The sequence below is a fragment of the Apodemus sylvaticus genome, chromosome X, assembly GCF_947179515.1.
Source record: "Apodemus sylvaticus chromosome X, mApoSyl1.1, whole genome shotgun sequence".
NCBI lineage: Eukaryota > Metazoa > Chordata > Mammalia > Rodentia > Muridae > Apodemus > Apodemus sylvaticus.
This window is the reverse complement of record NC_067495.1, coordinates 73,075,968-73,101,539: the sequence shown is the minus strand read 5'-3', so window position 1 is coordinate 73,101,539 and position 25,572 is coordinate 73,075,968. Positions and strand designations below refer to the sequence as shown.

At 37.0% G+C, this 25,572-nt stretch overlaps 1 protein-coding gene across 1 annotated transcript in view; it reads right to left on the bottom strand.

Annotated features, from left to right (window-relative positions):
- Positions 1–25,572, bottom strand: part of Dach2 (dachshund family transcription factor 2) — a 512,021-nt gene that overhangs the window by 72,048 nt on the left and 414,401 nt on the right. The window contains exon 6 of the mRNA XM_052170278.1: positions 23,223–23,395. Coding sequence (XP_052026238.1) covers positions 23,223–23,395 — 173 coding nt within the window. The remainder of the gene's footprint in view (positions 1–23,222; positions 23,396–25,572) is intronic.

Below are 25,572 nucleotides of genomic sequence, written 5' to 3'. Positions count from 1 at the left end.
AAGGTTTAATTTAAAATAATGAAATGATAATTAAAAGTTATTACTTCATTTGTGGAAGTTAATATTCTGCTATATCTGTCATTTAAGCAGGCAGAATGTTGCCACTTTCCTGCCAAAGATGTCTATCATATCTCAATTGGCAGAAAACTGAATACATATTACACATTAAATTACATAGCCAAAGGGACTGCCCAGGTGTGACTGAAATATTACGTTAGGCTTATCATATTATTTTCAGTGAGCCCTATTTTATCACAAGGTTTTCTAAAAATTTTAAAGATCAAAAAAGAGTGCAATATTGTTCGAATTGAGGTAAAATGGGCCATGAATCAAGAAGCAAAATGATGTGTAGAAGCTGAAAAAGACAAAGAAACATATTCACTTTTGGACCTAGAAAAAGAAACATGGGCTTGCTAGCACCTGGATTTTGGCCATGTTAATATTCTTTTATTTTTGACCTACAAAAATATAACATGACTCATTTGGAATGTAAACAAAGAATATAGAAAATAATAATAAAAAATATAACATGACAAATTTGCCCTGTTTGAAGCCACTAAATTTATGATAATTGGTTATAACAACATTGGGAACATGTGATGGTTAGTTTTATGTCAACTTGATACAAACTGAGAAACAATTGTGGAATTACACATATTAAATTGGCTTGTCAGCACATCTGTGGGGCATTTTCTCGATTAATGGTTAAAAAGAAATGTCGCCACTCCCAAGTTGCTTTTAGTTATTGTGTTTCCCATAGGGGAAATATGCAAAGCAGGACAAATTCTAATAGAGTTACATGGCACCATGTTCATTTGAAAGTTACATTTTAAATTATAACAGCATTTAGGTAACACTAAATAATTTTACTGAACTGAGTAGTAGACACAGTATATCAGTTATACTTTTTATACTAAAATAGGTTATTGCAAATAGAAAGTACATTTTAATTCTTCACTATTACTTCCAAGTCTTAAAACAATATGATTCTAAGGTGTGTAATATACAACAAAATTTATAGTTTTATCAGTGCACATAAGACACAATCTAAAGAAATGTATAAAGCAAAGCAGATAGAAAAAATTTCAAAACAGCATCATTTTTGTAGTTCGGAGGGATGTATGAGAAAATTCAGAAAGACCTATATAGAGGCTTTAAATCACAAACCCTTTCAAGTCTGGAAGTTTATAAGTAAAAAATCCAACCTGGTTGGTCATCTTTCATATATATATATATATATATATATATATATATATATATATATATATATATATATATATATATTCCACACAGTAAGTTTGCATGAATACACCAATGCACACAAACATATATCTCAAAAATAAGTCCATACATGAAGATAGAGTGATCAATTAGGAGCACAGGCTGCTCCTTCAGAGGTTATAAACTCAATTACCAGCATTCAAATTGTGGTTCACCACTATAACTTCAGGTCGAGGGAGTAATATATACCTTCTTTTGGCCTCCACATAAATAAAAAATATTTAATAATAGCAATGATTCCAAATATGAGACCATTTCTGGTATTATTTTAATATAATGTCAATAGGCTTAGAGCAGAATATATACATAAAATGCAAAAGAATTCCATAATTGTCTTTGAACTCTAATACTGAAAATTTAGTAAAATAATATTATATTAATTATATCTGTCAATGGAATTATAAGTGAATGGATAAAAAGAAAATACAGTAGTGTCTGGGAAAATGATAACTGAAAGAGCAACATCATTGTGTAGTTATATGAGGAATCACACACATACAGGCATACACAGACACAAACCTCTTATATCCTACTATAATATAAGTAGATGGTTTTCGTGATTGATATTGTTGATTTGGGGAAAACAGGGCAACTGACATTGATATTAACATTTTCCACTACCTTGTAAAAAATTAGGACTCAAAATGAATAAAGGAAGATTTGAGTAACAGCCACACAAATAATATAAATAGTGAGAAAATATATAGTACTATAGAAAGCAATGTACCCAACAAATTTAAAAATTAGCATTTGATAAAAATAACTTTCACTTGAATAATTCATCTTCCCAATTCTTGTTTGCTTTATTATTTGAATTATATGAAACAGTTAACAAATTTGGAAAACCTGATTTAAGGGATGAAAACAATAGAAATTACTAAAAAATCCAATGATCTACTACCTCTATACCCTTACTGAATCTCCCTCCAATTGCCCCATTCTAGTTTCCTGGCATCTATTTACCCAAATATTATACATAGAAAGTACTGAAATGAAATCTTAGGGTTGTTTTGATTTGCATTTCTCTAATGACTAATGAAGTTGAGCATTTTTTAAGATGCTTCTCCGCCATCCGATGTTCTTCAGGTGAGAATTCTTTGTTTAACTCTGTACCCCCATTTTTTAATAGGGTTGTTCAGATTTCTGGAGTCTAACTTCTTGAGTTCTTTATATATATTGGATATTAGCCCTCTATCTGATGTAGGATTGGTGAAGATCTTTTCCCAATTTGTTGGTTGCCGATTTGTCCTCTTGATGGTGTCCTTTGCCTTACAGAAACTTTGTAATTTTATGAGGTCCCATTTGTCAATTCTTGCTCTTAAAGCATACACTACTGGTTTTCTGTTCAGAAACTTTCTCCCTGTACCGATGTCCTCAAGGGTCTTCCCCAGTTTCTTTTCTAGTAGCTTCAGAGTGTCTGGCTTACACCAGTCAGAATGGCTAAGATTAAAAATTCAGGAGACAGCAAGTGTTGGAGAGGGTGTGGAGAAAGAGGAACACTCCTCCACTTCTGGTGGGGTTGCAAATTGGTACAACCACTCTGGAAAGCAGTTTGGCGGTTCCTCCGAAAACTGGGCACCTCACTTCCAGAAGATCCTGCTATACCACTCCTGGGCATATACCCAGAAGACTCCCCACCATGTAATAAGGATACATGCTCTACTATGTTCATAGCAGCCCTATTTATAATTGCCAGATGCTGGAAAGAACCCAGGTATCCCTCAACAGAAGAGTGGATGCAAAAAATGTGGTATATCTACACAATGGAGTACTATTCAGCCATTAGAAACAATGAATTCATGAAATTCTTAGGCAAATGGATGGAGCTAGAGAATATCATACTAAGTGAGGTAACCCAGACTCAAAAGGTGAATCATGGTATGCACTCACTAATAAGTGGATATTAACCTAGAAAACTGAATTACCCAAAACATAATCCACACATCAAATGAGGTACAAGAAGAAAGGAGGAGTGGCCCCTGGTTCTGGAAAGACTCAGTGAAACAGTATTCGGCAAAACCAGAACGGGGAAGCGGGAAGGGGTGGGTGGGAGGACAGGGGAAGAGAAGGGGGCTTACGGGACTTTCGGGGAGTGGGGGGACTAGAAAAGGGGAAATCATTTGAAATGTAAATAAATTATATCAAATAAAAATAAATATTAAAAAAAAAGAAAGTACTGAAATTAGGATCCACATGTGGATCCTTAGCTGCTCTGCTGCTTGTAGGAACTGAAACATTGCTGGGGGTGGGGGTGGGGGTGGGGCTTGTTCTATTGCATTATCACTAGCTTCCTTTATTCCAACTCCTTCACTCCCTAATCTTGGCTGTCCTGGATCTTGCTCCATAGACTGACTTTGAACTTAGAGATCTGTATGCCTGTCTACTAAGCACTGGGATTAAAGGTGTGATCCCTGGGATTAAAGGTATGATCTACCAAGCCTGGATTTAAGTTTTGTTCACCTAGAATTTGTTCTGTTCTAGGATGGCCTTGAACTCAGAGATCTGCTTATCTTTGCCTCCTGAGATTAAAGGCTTATACCACCATGCCTGGACCCAAATTTAGCTCAGTGGAGTCTTGCCCCCAAGGTCACCACTCCATTAATTCAATTTAATATCCTTGAATTCACCTCCATTCACTTCCTTGAATACCTTTAATACTCAGACTACATATTTTGTATTTTTTTTCTTTTTCAGCTTGCTATGTTTGTTCAAAATGTCCTTCATCAGACTTAACCAGAGAACAAAGTCTCTGTGGGGCTTTTTTGAGACTTCCTTTGTCAATGCAATCAATATAAATCTCTTTATTTTAGCCTTAGGCAACCTTTTCAGACAATGGCAAAAAGCAGTCATGTTCTTTACTAAAACATCACGAAAAAGTCTCTCGACCATGTATTAAAGTTCTTCTCCACTGAAACCTCTTGGGCCATCAGGCCTACACAATTCAAATGACCCTCAGCACCACTGTCTTCCAAATTCCTACTAGGCTGCTTCATTCAGCAACATTTAAAGCATTCCACTGCTTTCCAAATCCACATTCTTCCAAACAAAAGCATGGTCAGGCCTGTCACAGCAATAACCCAGTCCCTGGTACCAACTTCTGTATTAGTTAGGGTTTTACTGCTGTGAAGAGACACGATGAACAATGCAAGTTTTATAAATGACAACATTTACTTGGGGCTGGCTTACAGGTTCAGAGGTTCAGTCCATTGTCATTAAGGCAGAAGCATGGCAGCATCCAGGCAGGCATGGTGCAGGAGGAGCTGAGGGTTCTACCTCTTTATCCAAAGAAATCCAGGAAAAGACTCAGCATCCTCAGGCATCTAGGAGGGAAATGTCTAAGCCCAACCCTACAGTGACACACTTCCTCCTTCTAATAGTGTCACTCCCTGAGCATATACAAACTATCACAGGTATTCTAAAGGTTGTAGGGGTTCTTTTGTTTTATTTTGTTTGGTTTTCTTGTTTTGTTTTGTTCTGCTTTTTATTTTTGTATTTCAAATCAGTTTAGAGAAATTCAATGGTATATATAAATTTAAGGTTAGGAGTGTTTTAAAAAAAATGCCTTTATGGAACTAGAGGGTTAACCCTCCACCCCCCCCCCCAAATAATGATAGTTCTATGAACAATTTCTTCTTTATAAGTAAACAGGACTATTTTTCAGCCCTGTAATCAGTATGCATCTATTTAGATACTTAACTGCAATGTGCTCTGGTTCATTAGGTGGCTACTGTTGTGTCTCAGTCTACTTAAAATTTCACAGCAAGTTAATCTGTTTTATTACAAATGAGAATGTAAGTGGTAGTGTCCTCACAATTTTCCAAATGCAGGGTTAACAGTATTTGCAACAAATCAATAAGGGAATTTAAAAAGAAAATTGTAAATATAAAACCCCAATCATTTTTACTCATTGATGACTTCATTTTATGTGTCATTTATGACTTTTACTACCCTGTTCCTCTTCATGTGTTTCATTCACACCCCATCAAAAACATCTGTAGCTCCTGCAAAGCATTTCCTAGTTGTCCAGGTTCAAAACAGCAAAGAAGAATATATGGAATCATCATATTAGCACATAATCAAATTCTTTAATTTTCTAAAATTAGTAAATTTATCTTTAACCATACCTGCATTTCTAACATGTACTTATACTCATTTTTTTTGTTTTTTTGTTTTTTTTTTTTTTTTTTTTTTTGAGATAGAGTTTCTCTGTGTAGCCCTGGCTGTCCTGTAACTCACTCTACAGACCAGGCTGGCCTCGAACTTAGAAATCCACCTGCCTCTGCCTCCCAGGTACTGCGATTACAGGCGTGTGCCACCACCACCCGGCTCACACTCTTATGATTAAAAATAAAAAGTTGGAAACCAATTTGGTGGTTTCTCAGAAAACTGGCAATAGTCCTACCTCAGGACTCAGCTATATCACTCCTGGGCATATACCCAAAAGATGCTCCAATATCCTACAAAGTGCGTTCACAGCAGCTTTATTCATAATAGCCCAGAACTGGGAACAACCTAGATGTACCCCAACTGAGGAATGAATAAAGAAAATTTGGTACATTTACACAATGGAATTCTATTCAGCTCTTTAAAAACAAAGACTACATTAATTTTGCAGGCAAATAGATTATCATCTTGAGTGAGTTAACCCATTCCCAAAGGACCTGCACTTATAAGTGGATATAATCCATAAAATGAAGGATATCCATGCTACACTCCACAGACCCAAAGAAGCTAAAAAAGAAGAAAGGCACAAGGGAAGATGCTTGGATATCCCTTAGAAGAGGGAATAAAATAGTCATAAAATGGCAGATGGAGGAAGGACTGGGAGGGAGGTCGTATGGGGAGAGGAATTTGGGTGTCTGGGATCAGGTGTGGGGAAGGACAGCAGAAATAGCTAGATGGCCATGAAAATGAATGGAAATCTGCAACTGAGAGGAATGAGGAGGTGGAGTCATCTCCAGGACTCTACAGAGACCTGGGATAAGAGAGGTCCCCAAGAATCAATGTGGGTGAATTTAGCTGTGATTCATAAGACTGGGGATATTGTACCCAAGGAGGCCACTTCCTGTAGCCAGGTAGAAACCCCAGTGGAGTGAAAGAAACACCAACCTATTCCAACCCCCACCCCCAATTTGTCCTGTCTGCAAGAAATGCAGGCACTAGGGGATTGGAATAGAGACTGAGGGAATGGCCAACCAATAACCCACTCAACTTGATACCATTCACGTGGGCAAGCACAATACTCTTTTTTGTTTGCAGACAGGAGTCTGGCAGCTGTCTTCTGAAAGGATCTACTAGCATCTGACTCAGACAGATGCAAACACCCACAGTTAAATAGTGGTTAGGGCTTTGGGACTCTTATGGAAAAACAGGAGGATGGATTTCATGCCCCGAATGGGGCAGAACTACACAGGAAGATCAACATAGTCAACTAACCTGGACCCTTTGGACTCTTAGAATCTGAACCACCAACAAAAGAACATGCAAGGGCTGGGTCTATCCTACCCCACATATATGTAGCAGCTTGGTCTTCATGTGGGGCTGGAACAACTGGAGTTGGGGCTATCCCAAAAGCCTTTGCCTGAAGGTGGGATATTTTGTAGATGGACTGCCTTATCTGGCCTCAGTACAAATGAAAGTGCCTAGCCTCACAGGGACTTGAAGTGCCAGGCTGGGATACCCAGGGGGCTCAAAGGAGGAGGAGAGAAGGGGACAGAGTAAGAATTGCAGGGAGGATTGACTGGGTGAGGGGCAGTGAAGGTAAGCAAACTGAATAAGTTAAAAAAGAAAGAAAAAAGAACACATCATTATGAAAAATAGCATACCATCTCCTTTTATTTAGCGGTGTATCACAAATGTTCAAACGAAAAATATATCATATTAAACATTTTGAAATTATATTGATTCCTTAGACCAGGAAGGAGAACTACTTAGAAGATTCAGTTTTAAAAGTTTAAATTAAATAGGGCTACTATGAACATAGTGGAGCATATATCCTTATTACATGCTGGGGAATCTTTTGGGTATATTCCCAGGAGTGGTATAGCAGGATCTTCTGGAAGTGACATGCCCAGTTTTCTGAGGAACCACCAGACTGATTTCTAGAGTGGTTGTACCAGTTTGCAACCCTACCAGCAATGGAGGAGTGTTCCTCTTTCTCCACATCCTTGCCAATACCTGCTGTCTCCTGAATTTTTTTTAACTTTTTTTATTAGATATTTTATTTACATTTAAAATGTTATCCCCTTTCCTTGTTCCTCTTCATAAACCCCCTATCCCATCCCTTCTCCCCCTGCTCACTAACCCACCCACGCCAGCTTCCATGTCCTAGCATTTCCCTATACAAGAGCAATGAGTCTTCACAGGTCCAAGAGCCTCTCCTCTCATTGATGTCTGACAAGGTCATCCTCTGCTACACATGTGGCTGGAGCCATGGGCCCTTCCATGTGTACTCTTTGGTTGGTGATTAAGTCCCTGGGAGCTCTGGAGGTATTGGTTGGTTCATATTGGTACTGTGTTCCTCCTGTGGGGCTGCAAATCCCTTCAGCTCCTTGGATCCTTTCTCTAGATCCACCATTGGGGACCCTGTGCTCAGTTCAATGGTTGGCTGAGAGCATTCATCTCTGTATTTGTCTGGCACTGACAGGGCCTCTCAAGAGAAAGATATATCAGGCTCCTGTCAGCAAGCACACAATATTGGTATCCACAATAGTATCTGGGTTTTGTGACTGTATATGGGATGGATACCCAAGTGGGGCAGTCTCTGGATGGCCTTTCCTTCAATCTCTACTCCTTACTTTATCTCTGTATTTCCATACAAGGGTTCTTTCAAGAGTATTTTATGTCTATATGTACATTTTTTTTGTCTTTTTTTTTATTCGATATATTTTTTAGTTACATTTCAAATGATTTCCCCTTTTCTAGTCCCCCACTCCACGAAAGTCCCATAAGCCCCCTTTTCTCCCCCTGTCCTCCCGCCCACCCCTTCCCACTTCCCCGTTCTGGTTTTGCCCTATACTTCTTCACTTAGTCTTTCTAGAACAAGGGGCCACTCCTCCTTTCTTCTTGTACCTCATTTGATGTATGGATTATGTTTGGGGTATTCCAGTTTTCTAGGTTAATATCCACTTATTAGTGAGTGCATACCATGAGTCACCTTTTGAGTCTGGGTTACCTCACTTAGTATGATGTTTTCTAGCTCCATCCATTTGCCTAAGAATTTCATGAATTCATTGTTTCTAATGGCTGAATAGTACTCCATTGTGTAGATATACCACATTTTTTGCATCCACTCTTCTGTTGAGGGACACCTGGGTTCTTTCCAGCATCTGGCAATTATAAATAGGGCTGCTATGAACATAGTAGAGCATGTATCCTTATTACATGGTGGGGAATCCTCTGGGTATATGCCCAGGAGTCACCTTTTGAGTCTGGGTTACCTCACTTAGTATGATGTTTTCTAGCTCCATCCATTTGCCTAAGAATTTCATGAATTCATTGTTTCTAATGGCTGAATAGTACTCCATTGTGTAGATATACCACATTTTTTGCATCCACTCTTCTGTTGAGGGACACCTGGGTTCTTTCCAGCATCTGGCAATTATAAATAGGGCTGCTATGAACATAGTAGAGCATGTATCCTTATTACATGGTGGGGAATCCTCTGGGTATATGCCCAGGAGTCACCTTTTGAGTCTGGGTTACCTCACTTAGTATGATGTTTTCTAGCTCCATCCATTTGCCTAAGAATTTCATGAATTCATTGTTTCTAATGGCTGAATAGTACTCCATTGTGTAGATATACCACATTTTTTGCATCCACTCTTCTGTTGAGGGACACCTGGGTTCTTTCCAGCATCTGGCAATTATAAATAGGGCTGCTATGAACATAGTAGAGCATGTATTCTTATTACATGGTGGGGAATCCTCTGGGTATATGCCCAGGAGTCACCTTTTGAGTCTGGGTTACCTCACTTAGTATGATGTTTTCTAGCTCCATCCATTTGCCTAAGAATTTCATGAATTCATTGTTTCTAATGGCTGAATAGTACTCCATTGTGTAGATATACCACATTTTTTGCATCCACTCTTCTGTTGAGGGATACCTGGGTTCTTTCCAGCATCTGGCAATTATAAATAGGGCTGCTATGAACATAGTAGAGCATGTATCCTTATTACATGGTGGGGAATCCTCTGGGTATATGCCCAGGAGTGGTATAGCAGGATCTTCTGGAAGTGAGGTGCCCAGTTTTCGGAGGAACCGCCAGACTGATTTCCAGAGTGGTTGTACCAATTTGCAACCCCACCAGCAGTGGAGGAGTGTTCCTCTTTCTCCACATCCTCTCCAACACCTGCTGTCTCCTGAATTTTTAATCTTAGCCATTCTGACTGGTGTAAGGTGAAATCTCAGGGTTGTTTTGATTTGCATTTCCCTAATGACTAATGAAGTTGAGCATTTTTTAAGATGCTTCTCCGCCATCCAAAGTTCTTCAGGTGAGAATTCCCTGTTTAACTCTGTACCGCATTTTAAATAGGGTTATTTGGTTTTCGGGGGTCTAACTTCTTGAGTTCTTTGTATATATTGGATATTAGCCCTCTATCTGATGTAGGGTTGGTGAAGATCTTTTCCCAATTTGTTGGTTGCCAATTTGTCCTTTTGTTGGTGTCCTTTGCCTTACAGAAACTTTGTAATTTTATGAGGTCCCATTTGTCAATTCTTGAGCTTAGAGCATATGCTATTGGTGATCTGTTCAGAAACTTCTCTCCTGTACCGATGTCCTCAAGGGTCTTCCCCAGTTTCTTTTCTGTTAGCTTCAGAGTGTTTGGCTTTATGTGGAGGTCCTTGATCCATTTGGAGTTGAGCTTAGTACAAGGATACAAGGATGGATCAATTCGCATTCTTCTGCATGCTGACCTCCAGTTGAACCAGCACCATTTGTTGAAAAGGCTATCTTTTTTTTCCATTGGATGTTTTCAGCCCCTTTGTCAAGGATCAAGTGGCCATAGGTGTGTGCGTTCATTTCTGGATCTTCAATCCTGTTCCATTGATACGCCAGCCTGTCACTGTACCAATACCATGCAGTTTTTAACACTATTGCTCTGTAGTATTGCTTGAGGTCAGGGATACTGATTCCCCCAGAATTTCTTTTGTTGTTGAGAATAGTTTTAGCTATCCTGGGTTTTTTGTTATTCAGATGAATTTGAGAATTCCTCTTTCTAACTCTATGAAGAATTGAGTTGGGATTTTGATGGGTATTGAGTTGAATCTGTATATTGATTTTGGCAAAATGGCCATTTTAACTATATTAATCCTGCTGATCCATGAGCATGGTAGGTTTTTCCATTTTTTGAGGTCTTCTTCCATTTCCTTCTTCAGACTCTTAAAGTTCTTGTCATATAGATCTATCAGCCCTATTTATAATAGCCAGAAGCTGGAAAGAACCTAGGTATCCCTCAACAGAAGAATGGATGCAAAAAATGTGGTATATATATACAATGGAGTACTATTCAGCCATTAGAAACAATGAATTCATGACATTCTTAGGCAAATGGATGGAGCTGGAGAACATCATACTAAGTGAGGTAACCTAGTCTCAAAAGATCAATCATGGTATGCACTCACTAATAAGTGGATATTAACCTAGAAAACTGGAATACCCAAAACCTAATCCACACATCAAATGAGGTACAAGAAGAACGGTGGAGTGGCCCCTTGTTCTGGAGAGACTCAGTGTAGCAGTATAGGGCAAAACCAGAACAGGGAGGTGGGAAAGGCTGGGTGAGAGAACAGGGGGAGGGAAGGGAGCTTATGGGACTTTCGGGGAGTGGGGAGCCAGAAAAGGGGAAATCATTTGAAATATAAATAAAAAATATATCGAATAAAAAAAAAGAAAAAACAATCTTCTCTGACCTACAGCCTCCTCCCCCCCCCCCAAACTACTATAGCCTATTTTGGGCAAGCATTTACATAGCATAAACCTTGTGCTGGCTAACAGGTTACAACACTGAGGTTCTCAGGAAGAGATGTCATTTCCACAAGAAATTTCCAGCGCCTCCGCTTCTCTCCAATCTGGAAGGACACATGGAATCTACTCTCTGATTTTGATTTAGAGTGAGAGCTTCAGGAATGACTTTAAATCTCTCCTATCACTATTTTACTAGCTTCTCTTGTTTTGTTTAAGTGGATGAATTCCTTGGTTAAAAAATTGAGAGAGGAAATCATAAAGACAAGAGAGTCTGCTTTGTTAAGGGGGAAAAATACACACAGTTTTTCCCAACTCATTCGCTTGAAAAACAATATAATGATCATAGATTGTGTCAAGACACAATCCCACACTGTACAGAAGATGTAGTTATTTCCAGCATTAATGTACTTCTTTAAAATACTTTATTTAATATTCTTGCATGCATATTTTATTAAATCCACACACCCTACTCCCTTTTCTCCAATTTCTCCCCTACATTTCTTAAGAAAATGAGGTAGAATGTACATTGAATATGTTGTTCTGATAAATACTCTATATTTGCTTTCTGTAGAAAGCTAAGGATAGTAAGGGATGTTGGCTGACTAGAACTTAGCAGGAAAATTCAATAAAGTTTCATTGTGATATTTCACAAATGTGCACAATGTAATTTGATCATATTCATCCTGTTATTTTGTATAATTCATATAGTGCTAATAAAAGCTATTTCACTATAAAAAAAGAAGTTTAAATTAGTAAAAGTTTGTAATCTTTACTTTATTACCATTAAATTAATCATTTTATGGAGTACTTAGGTAGTACTAATGTGTTTGAATTAGAGACCTCTCTCATTTGGTTATATGCAAATCCACATGTTATTCATTGGAAAAGACATCATAATATGGCACATTAGAAATAATGCCAGATTCGGGGTATAGCTGGAACATACAATCATGAAAAATGTAAAATGTTATGTACAGTCTAAATGTGTAACCTGTGTGATGTTTAGATAAAGGGCCCTCTCACCTCTCTGGTATGATCAACTTATCCTGGAAGAGGATGACAGAGTAAGGGAATCAGCTACAATATCTGTTTATAGCATTTAAATGGACTCAAGTGGCAGAATGCATATTCAGTGGAAAATGCACAGCGTCTAAATTATGTTGTGGGCTTGGAACTTTGCCATCCACCCAAACAAACAAAGACAAACATTCCACCATTTGGGTCCAGTGTATTTCCCTCTCATGCTGTAAAAGATAATAATAGCTTTGTTATACTATAGAACACTTAGAGTAAGATTTAAGTAGTGATTTTCAGTAAATTCAAATAATCAGCAAAAACCCTGTGTTGACTAATTTTAGTGCCAGATGTTCACATGCTAATGCCACTGCCTTGTGACCATTTCCTATCAATTCATTAATTGCCAGCTGCTCAGCCAAACAAGAAACATAGCTAAGCGGATGATATTGGTAAACAGCCAGATAACTGTTTCCTACTTAAATTCCTTAGATTTATCAGAGACAACTATGGCCCAAAGGCATTTTAAAGCTTCTGAAAAATACAGAAAATAATATATAACACATCAGAATCTCAGCATGAAATATACCTATGTATCAGTCCTGGATTTTTCCTTTCAGAATCTTGCCACATATAATGATATGTAATACTTGCCAGTCTAATGATCATAATGCTATTTCCAATTCATGTTATGTTTATATTACTTATTAGCTACAAATGCTAATAGCTGAGCTGACACTAAAAGGATCTGAGCCAGAACTAAGATTTACTATGCGCTTGGCATAGCAACATTGCCAAAGTAAGTTTTGATAAAATAACAAGAACAGGTAAAGCAAACATGTATTCTAAAATATTATCTTTTTGGCTTTTGAAGTTAAAGCTTGTATTTCTGGTTGTTTACATTAAAAACTATTCCCCAATTTAATAAACATTAAATTCTTAACCTTTACACAAATATTTTTATTTCCTAATGACTCATATTATGGATAAATGGAAGGCCAGTGTTTGCTATATGGCATGTAAATGCTTAACCTCCAAGGTAAAGTCTAAATTGTCCAAATGAAAACATTCATTAATTAATTAAGGTAAGTTAGAATTCACATAAATGCTTTCGTTCCTTTTTTGTTGGACATGTCATACTTTTATATAATGGATTTTAGTATTTTTAACCCATATTCTCCTTTCTTATGACTCTTCCTCCCACTGAAAACCCTTCTATCTTTCCTATTTTCATATAGTGTGTGTGTGTGTGTGTGTGTGTGTGTGTGTGTGTGTGTCCCATAAAGTTGAATTAAGCTTTTGTCTAGCCATGGACAAGGTGATTATTTATGGGAACAATATCAACTTTTCAGTGATTATGTCACTGGAGAAATTGCCAGTAGTCTTTCAGGGGAGGGTGGAGATCAACTTTCATATTGGTATGCTTGTGTTTTTATGCTTATGTGTATCTTTGGATGTGTGGGCATATGTGCAGGTGCCTACAGAGAGCAGATACCATAGATATCTCTGAAATTGGAGTGACAGCCAGTGTAGTTGGCCTGGAGAGGTGGCTCAACACTTAATAGCAGCATATACTTTTGCTTTTAGAGGACTCAAGTTTGGATACTAGCTTCTAGGTCAGAATAAATATACAGCCTATAACTTCAATTTCTGAGGTATCTATAACCTCTCCTCTCTGTAGGCACCTGCACATAGACAAACACAGCCACAAATACACATAGGCACACACACACAAAATCAATTAAAAATGAAATCTTAAATATTGTGTACCCTTGTCTAGTTACCACCTAAATAAAACCCACTTCTTTTTGGAATCAAAGCACAAGCAACCACCAAAGCAAGAGAGAGAGAGACCCATTTATGAAAACCAGCCTAGAGTGAGCAACCTGTAGCCATATACTAATAAGTGATCTCTCATAAGAACAAATTTAAAGGAAAGTTCTGCCACAGTCTAGTTATAAATCATATTGGTCATGGCTATTATATGGATCCTGGTTTATAAAACATAATAAATTAACATTATCTAATATATACTAAGCTTCATATAGCAAGCATTGATTCAAGTGTGTTTACATATTTTATGTCATATAGCACTATATTAATGCTCAGAAGCGGGAACAATTATCATACTCATTTTATTGGGAGATGAGGCAAACTAATTCACAAGGAGATTAACTTATTTGTTTCAAGTAACATGGTGACAATGGATGATGGCAGGGTTCCCATCTACAGAAATAGTGTCATACGATTTTCTTAGAAACCTATTCACACTTGAGTCTTATTTAGCTGGTAAAGTATAATGACTAAACTCACAAATGGCAATAAAATATGCAAATCATTTTTAATCTCCTATATCATATTTTTGACAAGTCTTTCCCATGGATTAAAACAGTCTGTCCTGGAGTATTGAGGCTTGGAAGACTCAGAAAGGAAACAAACTTCCTGAAGTTCCTAAAGCAAGATTCGAAAGAGAAGTGGAGCAGCTTGAGCTTTATGAAGAAAGATGAACTAGAGACTTGAGGGTGGAAAGGAGAAACATGCTGTGAGTGGCCATCCCTGCCACCTGGGGCCATGGTGAAGTCCTATCCCAAGGTGCCACTGAGGCCCAGGTCTGAGCAGATGGCTATGCAGCAGCAATGGTCAATGATGATGTCAATGGCTCTTTACCATTATAAAGCATGGGATGTCCCTGGTTGTGGCTGCTTCCAGGGACGACATAGTTATCTAGTGATTGTGCATAACTGGCCTTGCCCCTCTACCCCAACACACACACCTTGCTCCTTAAGACTTGCAACAGTTGTGAGAGTTAGCCTGGGGGTCATGAAAGGAGGATAACTGACGATTCCCTGCTCTAGCTGCAGCACTCAGGAGAGTGGGCCCAACACCCTGCCCAGGCAACACAATAGTGCTGGCCTTGGGCAAGGGATAGTTGGTTAGCCATTCCTGAGGTCACAGCAAGGGCTGAGAGCAGGAACACTGACCCGGACTTCTATCAATTGTAGCCTTCGGTGGTCTAGCTGTAACAGTACTGAAGAGTGCATCCTGGTGGTACAGATGAGGCTGAGCTCTGATGATCCAGAGCTCTGAATTGGGTCTATGTCATAATGCAAATCATCGGAACTTGTGAAAGGATCATTCCCACAGTTCCAAAGCTGCAGGAGCTCCATGACATGGGAAAACAACAGAATAGCCTGCAGAAGTCCCAATGAGGATCCAATATTGATGGCGCCACAGAAGCCAAAGAAGTCAAACCAAGCAAAGGACTCCTTGAAATGATCATTTGAAAGTGAAGATATGTGAACAAAGGAGCACACTCTGACATACTAAAGCTTCTACACTGAGAAATTGTCTATGCTTTGTTTTTGTTGTTGTTTGTTTGCTTATGAGTTTTATTTGAGGAGGGTATTGTAAGAGTGAAGGGCTGATTGAAGGGATGGGGTGATGAGCAGGACTGGGGTGCATTATGTGAAACTCAAAAAGAATCAATAAAAAGTTTAAAAAGAAGGAACTTAATAAACAGGATTCTAGGGACTGCTAGGTGATTAGTGCTGTTCTGGAAACCAATGGTGGGGGCGTGATCATTATTTGGTAGGAGAGCACTCGGCAAATCTGTGTGACATGTAATTTGGCTTCATAGTGTGCTAGGCAATCTGAAAAAAAAAGCAAAAAAGAAATCTAAACATCAAGGATTTTTTTCTGGATCTCTTGAAAGTAAATATGTCATGACTTTTGTTGAGCTGGAATTTGGAAAAGATTACAGAAAGAAAAATTCAGTGATATTAAACTTCAATAAGAATTTATATCTACATAGCAGTTCATAAATGGGGTGAATGATAGAACAGTGGAAAATGTAAAAGATTAATCTTGTCCCACATAAGTTATATACATTCAGAAAAAAAATGTTCATTTCTTTTGTTGAGAAAGTTATACTGGAATTGTTCATTCAGCATATAAAACTCTTAGAAATTGTATATACAGGAAAGGTTCCATTTTGAGCCACTGCAGAATACCACACTGTCAGACCCAAGATTTCTACAGACTGACAGCCACAGCAGGCAAGAGAATTAGCTCATTGTCTTTAGGCCCTGTGCCAAGGCAAGCAGCTTGAGTAGTCCCCACTGAGCCCATCATGATTGGACATAGGCATATGAAAGAGGCCCCAGGTAGCACCCCAGGATAAAGAAACTGGATTGTTCATAAAAAATGATAACAGATTATAGAGAGCTTAATATGATAAGACCTGCCATTCACACTACTATACCTAATATTGTTTTTAATGAACTTTTCATACAAGTCATAGAATCTTTTTATGCTTTATTAGACCAAAATCTATGTGTTTATTTAGTATCTCCTTAGTTGCTGACCACTGGTATCCACTAGAATGTGCTTGGACTGGATGGTGGTTACCCTTGTTAAGGCTTGCCCATACTTCCTATGAAAAGTAAAATGTTGAGTGTGTAAGAGAACTGAAGAATTTAAAGTAATGTATTCTGTAAGGGTGGGAAATCACACTTCCAGAATCTACACAGTTGTTAGATTAAATGAGGGATGAATTTTTAAGAATAACTCTATTTTGTTCAATGGATATACTATCAGATTCTTCTCTGAACATTTATCTTTGCATTCATTAATTGGTATAGCTCTTTCTCCTCACCAGAGAAACTTCCTGGAGTAGAGGGAAGTTAATGACTCACAACTGGTCAAATTGCAGAAAATTTGTGTCTTTGGAGTGCTCAGCCAAAATGGGATTTATATTGTATAAACAGTATCCCCCAAAACTCAGGAATCATCATGGAAGTAGGGGCAGAAAGATGTAAAGAATCAGGTTGGAGAAGGTTGCTGAATAACATTGTCTTCTGGATATGACAGGGCTGTTGCCTTATGGGAACAAAGCAGCTGTATTTGTCTTCAAAAGATAGAGCCTATCAAAATGCAATCATTTTGTGGGTAGGAATATCTCTTGAAGCCCTAATGCCTAGATATTGGGAACTATGGCTGCTGAGGGAAAGAGAGTCAATGTCCTTTAGTGATGTGGTTGCTAGGTTGCTCATGCTCTAGTAGATGATCCTATTCATGAAAATATACAAAGAATAAGATTCTACAGATTTATTTTTAACAAAAAGGGGCATGTAATTGGAAGAGGACATGGTTGAGGTAGTCTTGAAGGAGTATAGAGGACGGACATGACAAACACAAACTATGAATGAAATTCTAAAACACTTAAAAGACAAATTAAAACAAACCTATTGGCTAAGAGTTGAGGCTATTATCACTGTTGTTGGACTCATAACAACATTAAGATGTAAATGTCTACTGCTCATATTCTTTGAATGGAGGACATGGATATATCAACCTTCCTTACTGCTGGCTACCTTACAAAGTACAAGGATATTTCTCCCATGATATCGTTGTAGAATTATTGTGAATAGTGCTAATGGAAACTCTATATGTATGATATGCTGTTAAAATGTTAGACAACACTGCTGTAGGACATTCATAAATTTAGCCAAAACCTTTCCAGTTGGACTCATAGTGCCCTAACGGGGCGCAACTCTAATCTAGTAAGGTGGAGCAAAGGCTGTGAGTAGGGTAGTCATAGATCCCAGTGCAGAAGCAACTATTATTAAATGCAGGTTATATGTCTGTCAAATTTTATTCTAGACATTTGTGTTTATGTCCAAAAACTACAGTTGCTGTCAGCTTCAGTCAGTTATGAGGAACAATTACATTCTTCAGTGAGTTACAGTCATTGCAGTCATTTCTAGTTATACTCCTCAGAAAAAATGACTGTTGCAATCGCATGATAGCCTGATGGGAGAAAATAATCAGACATCTACATAATCCATCTAAGGCTCATCAAACACCACAAAAGAAAGGGAAGGAAGGATTTAAGCTCCAGACGAAGGAGAAGGGTGTTATGTGATTATTTCCCCCAAATTGAAATATCCCACCTAGAGCGAGGATAGGGGCTTATAAAAAAATTCAGGAGGTAAAACCTATAATCCCCAGGAAGTTTCTAAAACCTATAAGCTTGATAAGTCCTCTTCCTAAGGTTCCATAAGTAATGAATTGCAAGGAAAGGAAGGCCATCTAGTCAACTGAGCTGCCAACAAGGAATGCAGGAACCACCAGGAATGAAGCATTTATTATACTTCAACTATGCTGAGTTATGTAAGTAACCTGACCAGTACTCTTGTAAGCAACTCCAATAAATGTTCTGGTTCATTAACTTAGACTTGTGAGGAAAAACTTCTTTGCTAGGACACAGGGGCCCTATATGTATTGAGTAGACATTTGTTCACAGGATCTCAAGATGTATAACAAAACAAGGAAAAATGTGCTGGCTTGTACACATTAAAATTTTTCTAAATCATTAATTTAGTGTTTATATTCAAATTGAAAATAACAAAAATAATAGTAATACATAGCAATGACTATCTTTACTTAACAACCACAAGGCTAATTGAGATACACAGGTTGATATGTACTTTCTTTAAACCATATATTTCTTGACTTATTTGGTGTGTGTTTGTGTGTGTGTGTGTATGCGTCTGTGAGAGAGACAGACAAACAGACACAGAGACTGAGAGACACAGAGACACAGAGACATAGCATGTACAGAGTTTAGAAAATTGGTTCTCTTTACAACATGCAGATCCTGGGCACTGATCTTAGGTTAAGAGACTTGGCAGAAAATATTCTCTCACTGGAAAAATCTCATTAGGCCTCTCGTGTTGATTTTTATATAAACTTACTGTTTATTTTTGAAAGATAACCGATGGTTTTGGACTTTTAAACTACACAGTGAAATGCAGTTCAAGCCAATAAAAGTTACTGCAATGACAGAAATCTTACCTGTTTTTATTGCCTAATATATTAGCCACACATAACATGTTGTTGATGAATAATTGGAATGTGACTAACTACAACTGAAGAATCATGGAATTCATCTTGCTTAATTGATTAAATTTCAAATAATAACATGTAGCAATCACTGACTATTGGAAGCATCTGAGTTACAGTAGGATTATTCTATATAACTAAAATAGATTTAAAGATAAGTAATTCATCTATCACCAAACAATGGATGGAGTTTATAGACTCTTGTGAAAGAATAGGAGGAAGGATTACAGGCCCCGAAGGGGACAGAAACTCAACATAAAAAACAATAGTCAATTAACCTGTATGGACCCTTGGGGATTTTAAAGACTGAACCATCAACCAAAGAACACACTTGGGCTGTACCTAAGTCTCCATGCACGCATGTAGCAGATATACAGCTTAGTCTTCATGTGAGTCCCTGGCAACTAGAGCAGGGTTTTCCTAAAAGCTGTTGCCTGTCTATAGGATATGTTATTTTAGCTTGGCTGGCTTGTCTGGACTCAGTGGGAGAGGAAGTGCCTAGCTTTTCAGAGACTTAAAATAGTACCAAGGTAGGGAGAAAACCTGGAGGCCCCTACCAGCTCAGAAGAGAAGGGGAGGGTTAATGGGTAAATAATTGTTTAAGAAGGTGACAGGGAGGGGACAGTGATCAGGATGTAACATGAATATTAATAATAATAATAATAATAATAATAATAAATCCATGAAACTGAAGAAATCGATCAAAAATACTAAATGTATTCTTAATATATGTAAGGCCTCAAAAATCTATAATTTTCCCTTTGGGGGGAAACAACATTTTAACACTGTGGTGGAAATATTTTTATGATTTGAAGAAAATGGTTCAAATATAATTCTGTCCAGCTATTTTTAATCTTGGGGTCATTGTGTGTTAAAGAACTAGGTATAAATTAAATTGATAATCAAACTGCCTATAACTATTTTGATGATTTTCCAAAGTTTTAGTTTGTTATGTTTTCCTGATACATTGATAGCAAATGGATAAGTAAATTGATAACAAATGAATAAGGTTGGAAAATTTGCTTTTGTTTAGCTTAATGAACATTCAGAAATTTGACATAGAGGTGTTTACTAAAGCTTTCACATTATTTGGAAGGCTTTACTACAAATGTGTTCGGTTGAAACCTACTCCTCCAGGGTTAGTGTGAAATTCATAGCTTACTTCCTGATTTATTTTACTGGACAAACAGACATACTCATTTTAAGAAATTTCCCAGTCAGAATGGCTAAGATTAAAAATTCAGGAGACAGCAGGTGTTGGAGAGGGTGTGGAGAAAGAGGAACACTCCTCCACTGCTGGTGGGGTTGCAAATTGATACAACCACTCTGGAAATCAGTCTGGCGGTTCCTCCGAAAACTGGGCACCTCACTTCCAGAAGATCCTGCTATACCACTCCTGGGCATATACCCAGAGGATGCCCCACCATGTAATAAGGATACATGCTCTACTATGTTCATAGCAGCCCTATTTATAATAGCCAGAAGCTGGAAAGAACCCAGGTATCCCTCAACAGAAGAGTGGATGCAAAAAATGTGGTATATCTACACAATGGAGTACTATTCAGCCATTAGAAACAATGAATTCATGAAATTCTTAGGCCAATGGATGGAGCTGGCGAACATCATACTAAATGAGGTAACCCAGACTCAAAAGGTGAATCATGGTATGCACTCACTAATAAGTGGATATTAACCTAGAAAACTGGAATACCCAAAACATAATCCACACATCAAATGAAGTACAAGAAGAAAGGAGGAGTGGCCCCTGGTTCTGGAACGACTCAGTGAAGCAGTGTTCGGCAAAACCAGAACGGGGAAGTGGGAAAGGGTGGGTGGGAGGACAGGGGAAGAGAAGGAGGCTTACGGGACTTTCGGGGAGTGGGGGGACTAGAAAAGGGGAAATGATTTGAAATGTAAATAAAAATATATCGAATAAAAAAAATTAAAAAAAAAAAGAAATTTCCAAATTGGAGACAGAGAAAAATTTCTAGTGAAACTGTAAGCATAAAGTTGACAATGAACTTTGAGTATTGTACTTTGTGAAATATTTTATGAATTTTAATACAATTAAGCATATTGCATTTTTGTGACTTGTCCTACTCCATTATATTGTATATCAAATTTTTATATTTATCTGTGTTTTAAATTGATTCGGTGGAAGTAGGGGAAGAAGAATTACAGTAGTCAGAGGAGTCAAGGGCGTGATAAGAACAGAAGCCACAGAAGAAGCTAATCAGGGCTTATAGTGGCTCACAGAGGTTAGGGTCCGGAGCCTGTGTGGGTTTGTATTAGGTCCTCTGCACATATCTTATGGTTATATAGCTTGGTGTTTTGGTGGGACTCCTAACAGTGGGAGCAGAAGCTGTCTCTGAATATTTTGCCTGCTTTGGGAAATTTTTTTCTCCTACTGGGTTGCCTTGTCCAGCCTTAATATGATGGGATGTGCTTAATCTTACTGCAACTTGTTATGCCATCTTTGGTTGATCATGCTTGGAGGGATGCCCTTTTCTGAAGGAAAACTGAGAAGCATATCTGGAAGAGAAGAGAGGCAATGAGGGGAGAGGGTTTAGAAGGAGAGGCGGTAGGGAATCTATGGTCAGGGCATAATATATTAGAGAAGGATAGATTTAAAAGGTAGATTCTATTAGTCACTAAACAGGAGGTGTGTATGAAATAAGCCGCTGAGATATTTCCTAATATAATGTAGATTTGTCATAGTGAAGTGACACTTTACAATTAGAAAATTTATTTCTGTAAAAAAATACTAAAATTTGTGATTATATGACTTTGAATAAATAATGGGTTTAATTCAGATGTTCTGTAAAACAATGAGCAATATTTATTTAAATATATTCAGTTTAGCTAGCAAAAATTATTATATGAATGTAAATAAAGAAATGTGACCTTGAACTCAGAGATCCACTTGCCTCTACCTTCCAAACGCTGGGATTAAAGGCACAGACCATCACCACTAAGCTCACAAAGTTAGTACGAACCTGATGTGGGTGCTGGGCCTTCAACCCAGGTCCTCTGCACATCTGCAAGAATTACAAGTGCTCTAAACCATGGAGCTTAGTCCATGGAGCCTATTCCATGGAGCGAATTTCATGTTTTAAGCCATATTTTTGGACAATTTGTTCACAAAAGTGACTATAATTCTTAGTTACATCAGTGTGAAAATATTCAAAGGAGTAGGATATTTTTATAAGAACACTGAAATATATGAGACTGTATTGAAAAAAAAAGATCACTTTTCCAGATGCATTCCATCAACTGTAATGCATTTCCTGATATCAGAAAATGTTTTCTAGTTTGGAAGGCCAGAATGCTTGGGCATTATGCACTATGGATCTGGCTATGTCTACCCTGTCAATCGTAGGGTTACAGAACTGCAAGACAATGGCTAGTTTTTTATGGAGTGTTGGCAATCTAACCAGGCCTTCATGGCTGGGTGATAGTGTTTCAATGACTGACCCATTTTCCTAGCTATGCTCTACAGGTTTTAACCATTTTTTTTTCATATTATCTCTAGTTAGTCTAGTAGAATAGAAAATTAGTGTGATTTTCATTTTAAAATTGAAGAAATACATTCAAGAGAGGAATATATCATATTTCAGGCCATTTAATCAATTGGTGGCAAAGTAAAACTGGGACCAAAGCCTGTCTGAATATAAACACAGCACAGTAAAGAATACCTTACAATTTTCACTTAAATTTCAAAAGAATGCACAATGTTTCATCACCTCATTGCACAAATGGGAATGTGTTTTACATTGTAGTCCTCCCTGTGATTAGTTTGGCTGCATATCCTATATACAGTATACTTAATTTCAAAACACAAGATTTGAGTAAAAGAGAGATCTGTGTCAGTAGAAAGACAACAAACCTGAGCAATAACAAAACCTAGCAGGCCTAGTCAGAAACAAGACTCAAAAACACTGCATAATAATAGAGTCTATGATCTATGTGTTATTACTGAAGATTTAGTGGTACTGCTGATATTTATCAAAATTTATATGCAATTAATATCCTCATCTTCTTCAAAATAGTGATTCCTACCTTTATAACAGAGGCACCAGCTCTGGAGAGTGGACTGTGAATCTGAGCTGCAGCAGCCATGTTGGCAATAGTATTGAGATGATTCATCTGATTCATTGCCATGGCAACTGATGCAGGAGGTAAGCTGACTGGAAGTAGGGGATGAGGCATCATCATAAATGGGAGATCCAGACCTAAAAGAGACAGTGCACATTAAACTATTTACATAATGGCATTATGAAGATTTTCTGAAGCATCCTTGTTCATTATTTTAGCATTTTAAAATTATTTTATTGTACAATAGCAACATTTTGGGCCAACAATACTATCAATAGAATCTTTTGATATTCAGATATTTCTGGTATGTCACTTTCCTTAATGGATTTAAATAGTTAAGTTAGGCAGAATACAAATTGCCTAAGTTTCAAATTATTAAAGAAAATATGTCAATAAAGGGAATGCTCATAACTCCAATTTTATATCTTTGTTAATAAAGAATAAGTATCATGTTAAAGTACTAAACTGCTTTCCATTATAATAGCAAATGTCAATGTTGTGTATATTACCAGGAATTCAATACTATTTTTGCAAGTTAAAATGATTTTCAAGTGTTTTGATATCTTAAGGAATAACTGAACTCTTGTGCATTCTTCTTGTGACAGTCACAGAAATGTCATTAGGTAAAATGTCACAAACTAAAATAATTGCTTACTTACTACTTACTAAGTTGTCAGAATTTAGAAGTATCTTTGAAGAGATATGAGATAAGGTTAGACTAACCATGTGAACATTAGCATTTTAAAGTGTATTTTGAATTTTTCTTCTACTGTATTTTGGACATTTTGGGCAGTGCTAAAAATGTTTTTTTAACCTATGTTCTAAAACAGCATTATGTACTTTTTACAATTTACAAAGGGCTATGGAAATATTATGGACATCACTCATATTGATCCTACCTACAAGAACAAAAAGTAGTCAATTTTCCTCTCTGACATACTTTCAGAGTGTTTTACAACTGTTTTCAGTGTATACTGATATCCAATTTATCAAACCATCAATAGAAATAACACTATCACTCAGCCATATGATATAGATAACACTCTCTGTGAACTTATATGTTTGACATAAAAATTTAAAATGAAATCCAACTTGGTGGCTGAAAGGAAGAAGTAGTTTTATTTGAGGTGTGCCTTCTGAACTCAATTATGATGGTCAATTTAAAGCTGTTGAAAAGCACAATGAGAACACAAAATAATAAAACGCAATTTCAGATTGTAGGGTTTTGCAATATTTAAGTGACCATTGCAGTATAAAAAACTTCCTAAGTAATAAATACACCTGTCCCTAACGTTTGTGTGGGGGACAGCTATGAAATACTGTCATGAGAGTTGCCCAAGTATTAAAAGAAGCATAGACATTTAAATAAAGAAAGCAATGAAAGGCAATGTTTGGTACTCTTTATGGCTATGTGTTGAATAAGATGAATTAAAGGTCACTATCCATATTATAACATTTAACATTTAAGCACATTTAGAAACAATTTATGACATCAATGTACTAGCTATCAAAGGTTTCTCTTGGTATTATTAAGTTATCACCAGCAAAGGCTAGCAACATTGACTTCAAATGGAATTTAGGGTTTTTTTTCTCAAAGGAATATCAAAAGTAAGTCTTAATTTCAATTGACAAGTTTTTCTAATACATTTGTATATAAGCTACAACAATCCATTGGAAGTTATTGTTTATGAAATTCCTTTTAAACATTCAATTATAAATTGATATATAAACATATTTGCATAATTATGAGTACAAAGTGAAATTGTAATGATTCATTGAATGTGGCCAACAAACACAGATGTATGTATTCATCTCAAGTATTTATAATTCTGAAGAGCATTGTTCTAAATGAAATAAACTAAACACACAGAGGTTACATGATCTATCATATATGTAGAAACTTCCAAAGTAGAAATTTCTTGTCTGTCATATCAAATTATTTGCATTTTCATCCATTTATATAACTTACTAATCATGTTTTTCATATGATGGAATAATAAGTAACATAAGATTATTATTAAGATTTATCTTTATCCTAAAAATATCTGCCTATTACTCCATATAATAAGCACTGATAAACTTAAATGGTTGTCTTCCCAAATTCAAAATAATTTTAAACCTTGATTCTTATTTTATTCATAATACTTTAGTCAAAAATTAAACTTTTTATAAAAAGTTACTATCAATGTCTTGTTTTGCTCTCAAAATCTTTAATAGGATTTAGTTCAATTTCTATTTCCCTTAATTGTATAATGATATTTTTTCATTTTCAGATGATATTCAATATCACCTAGACACCATCTGGCCACATCAA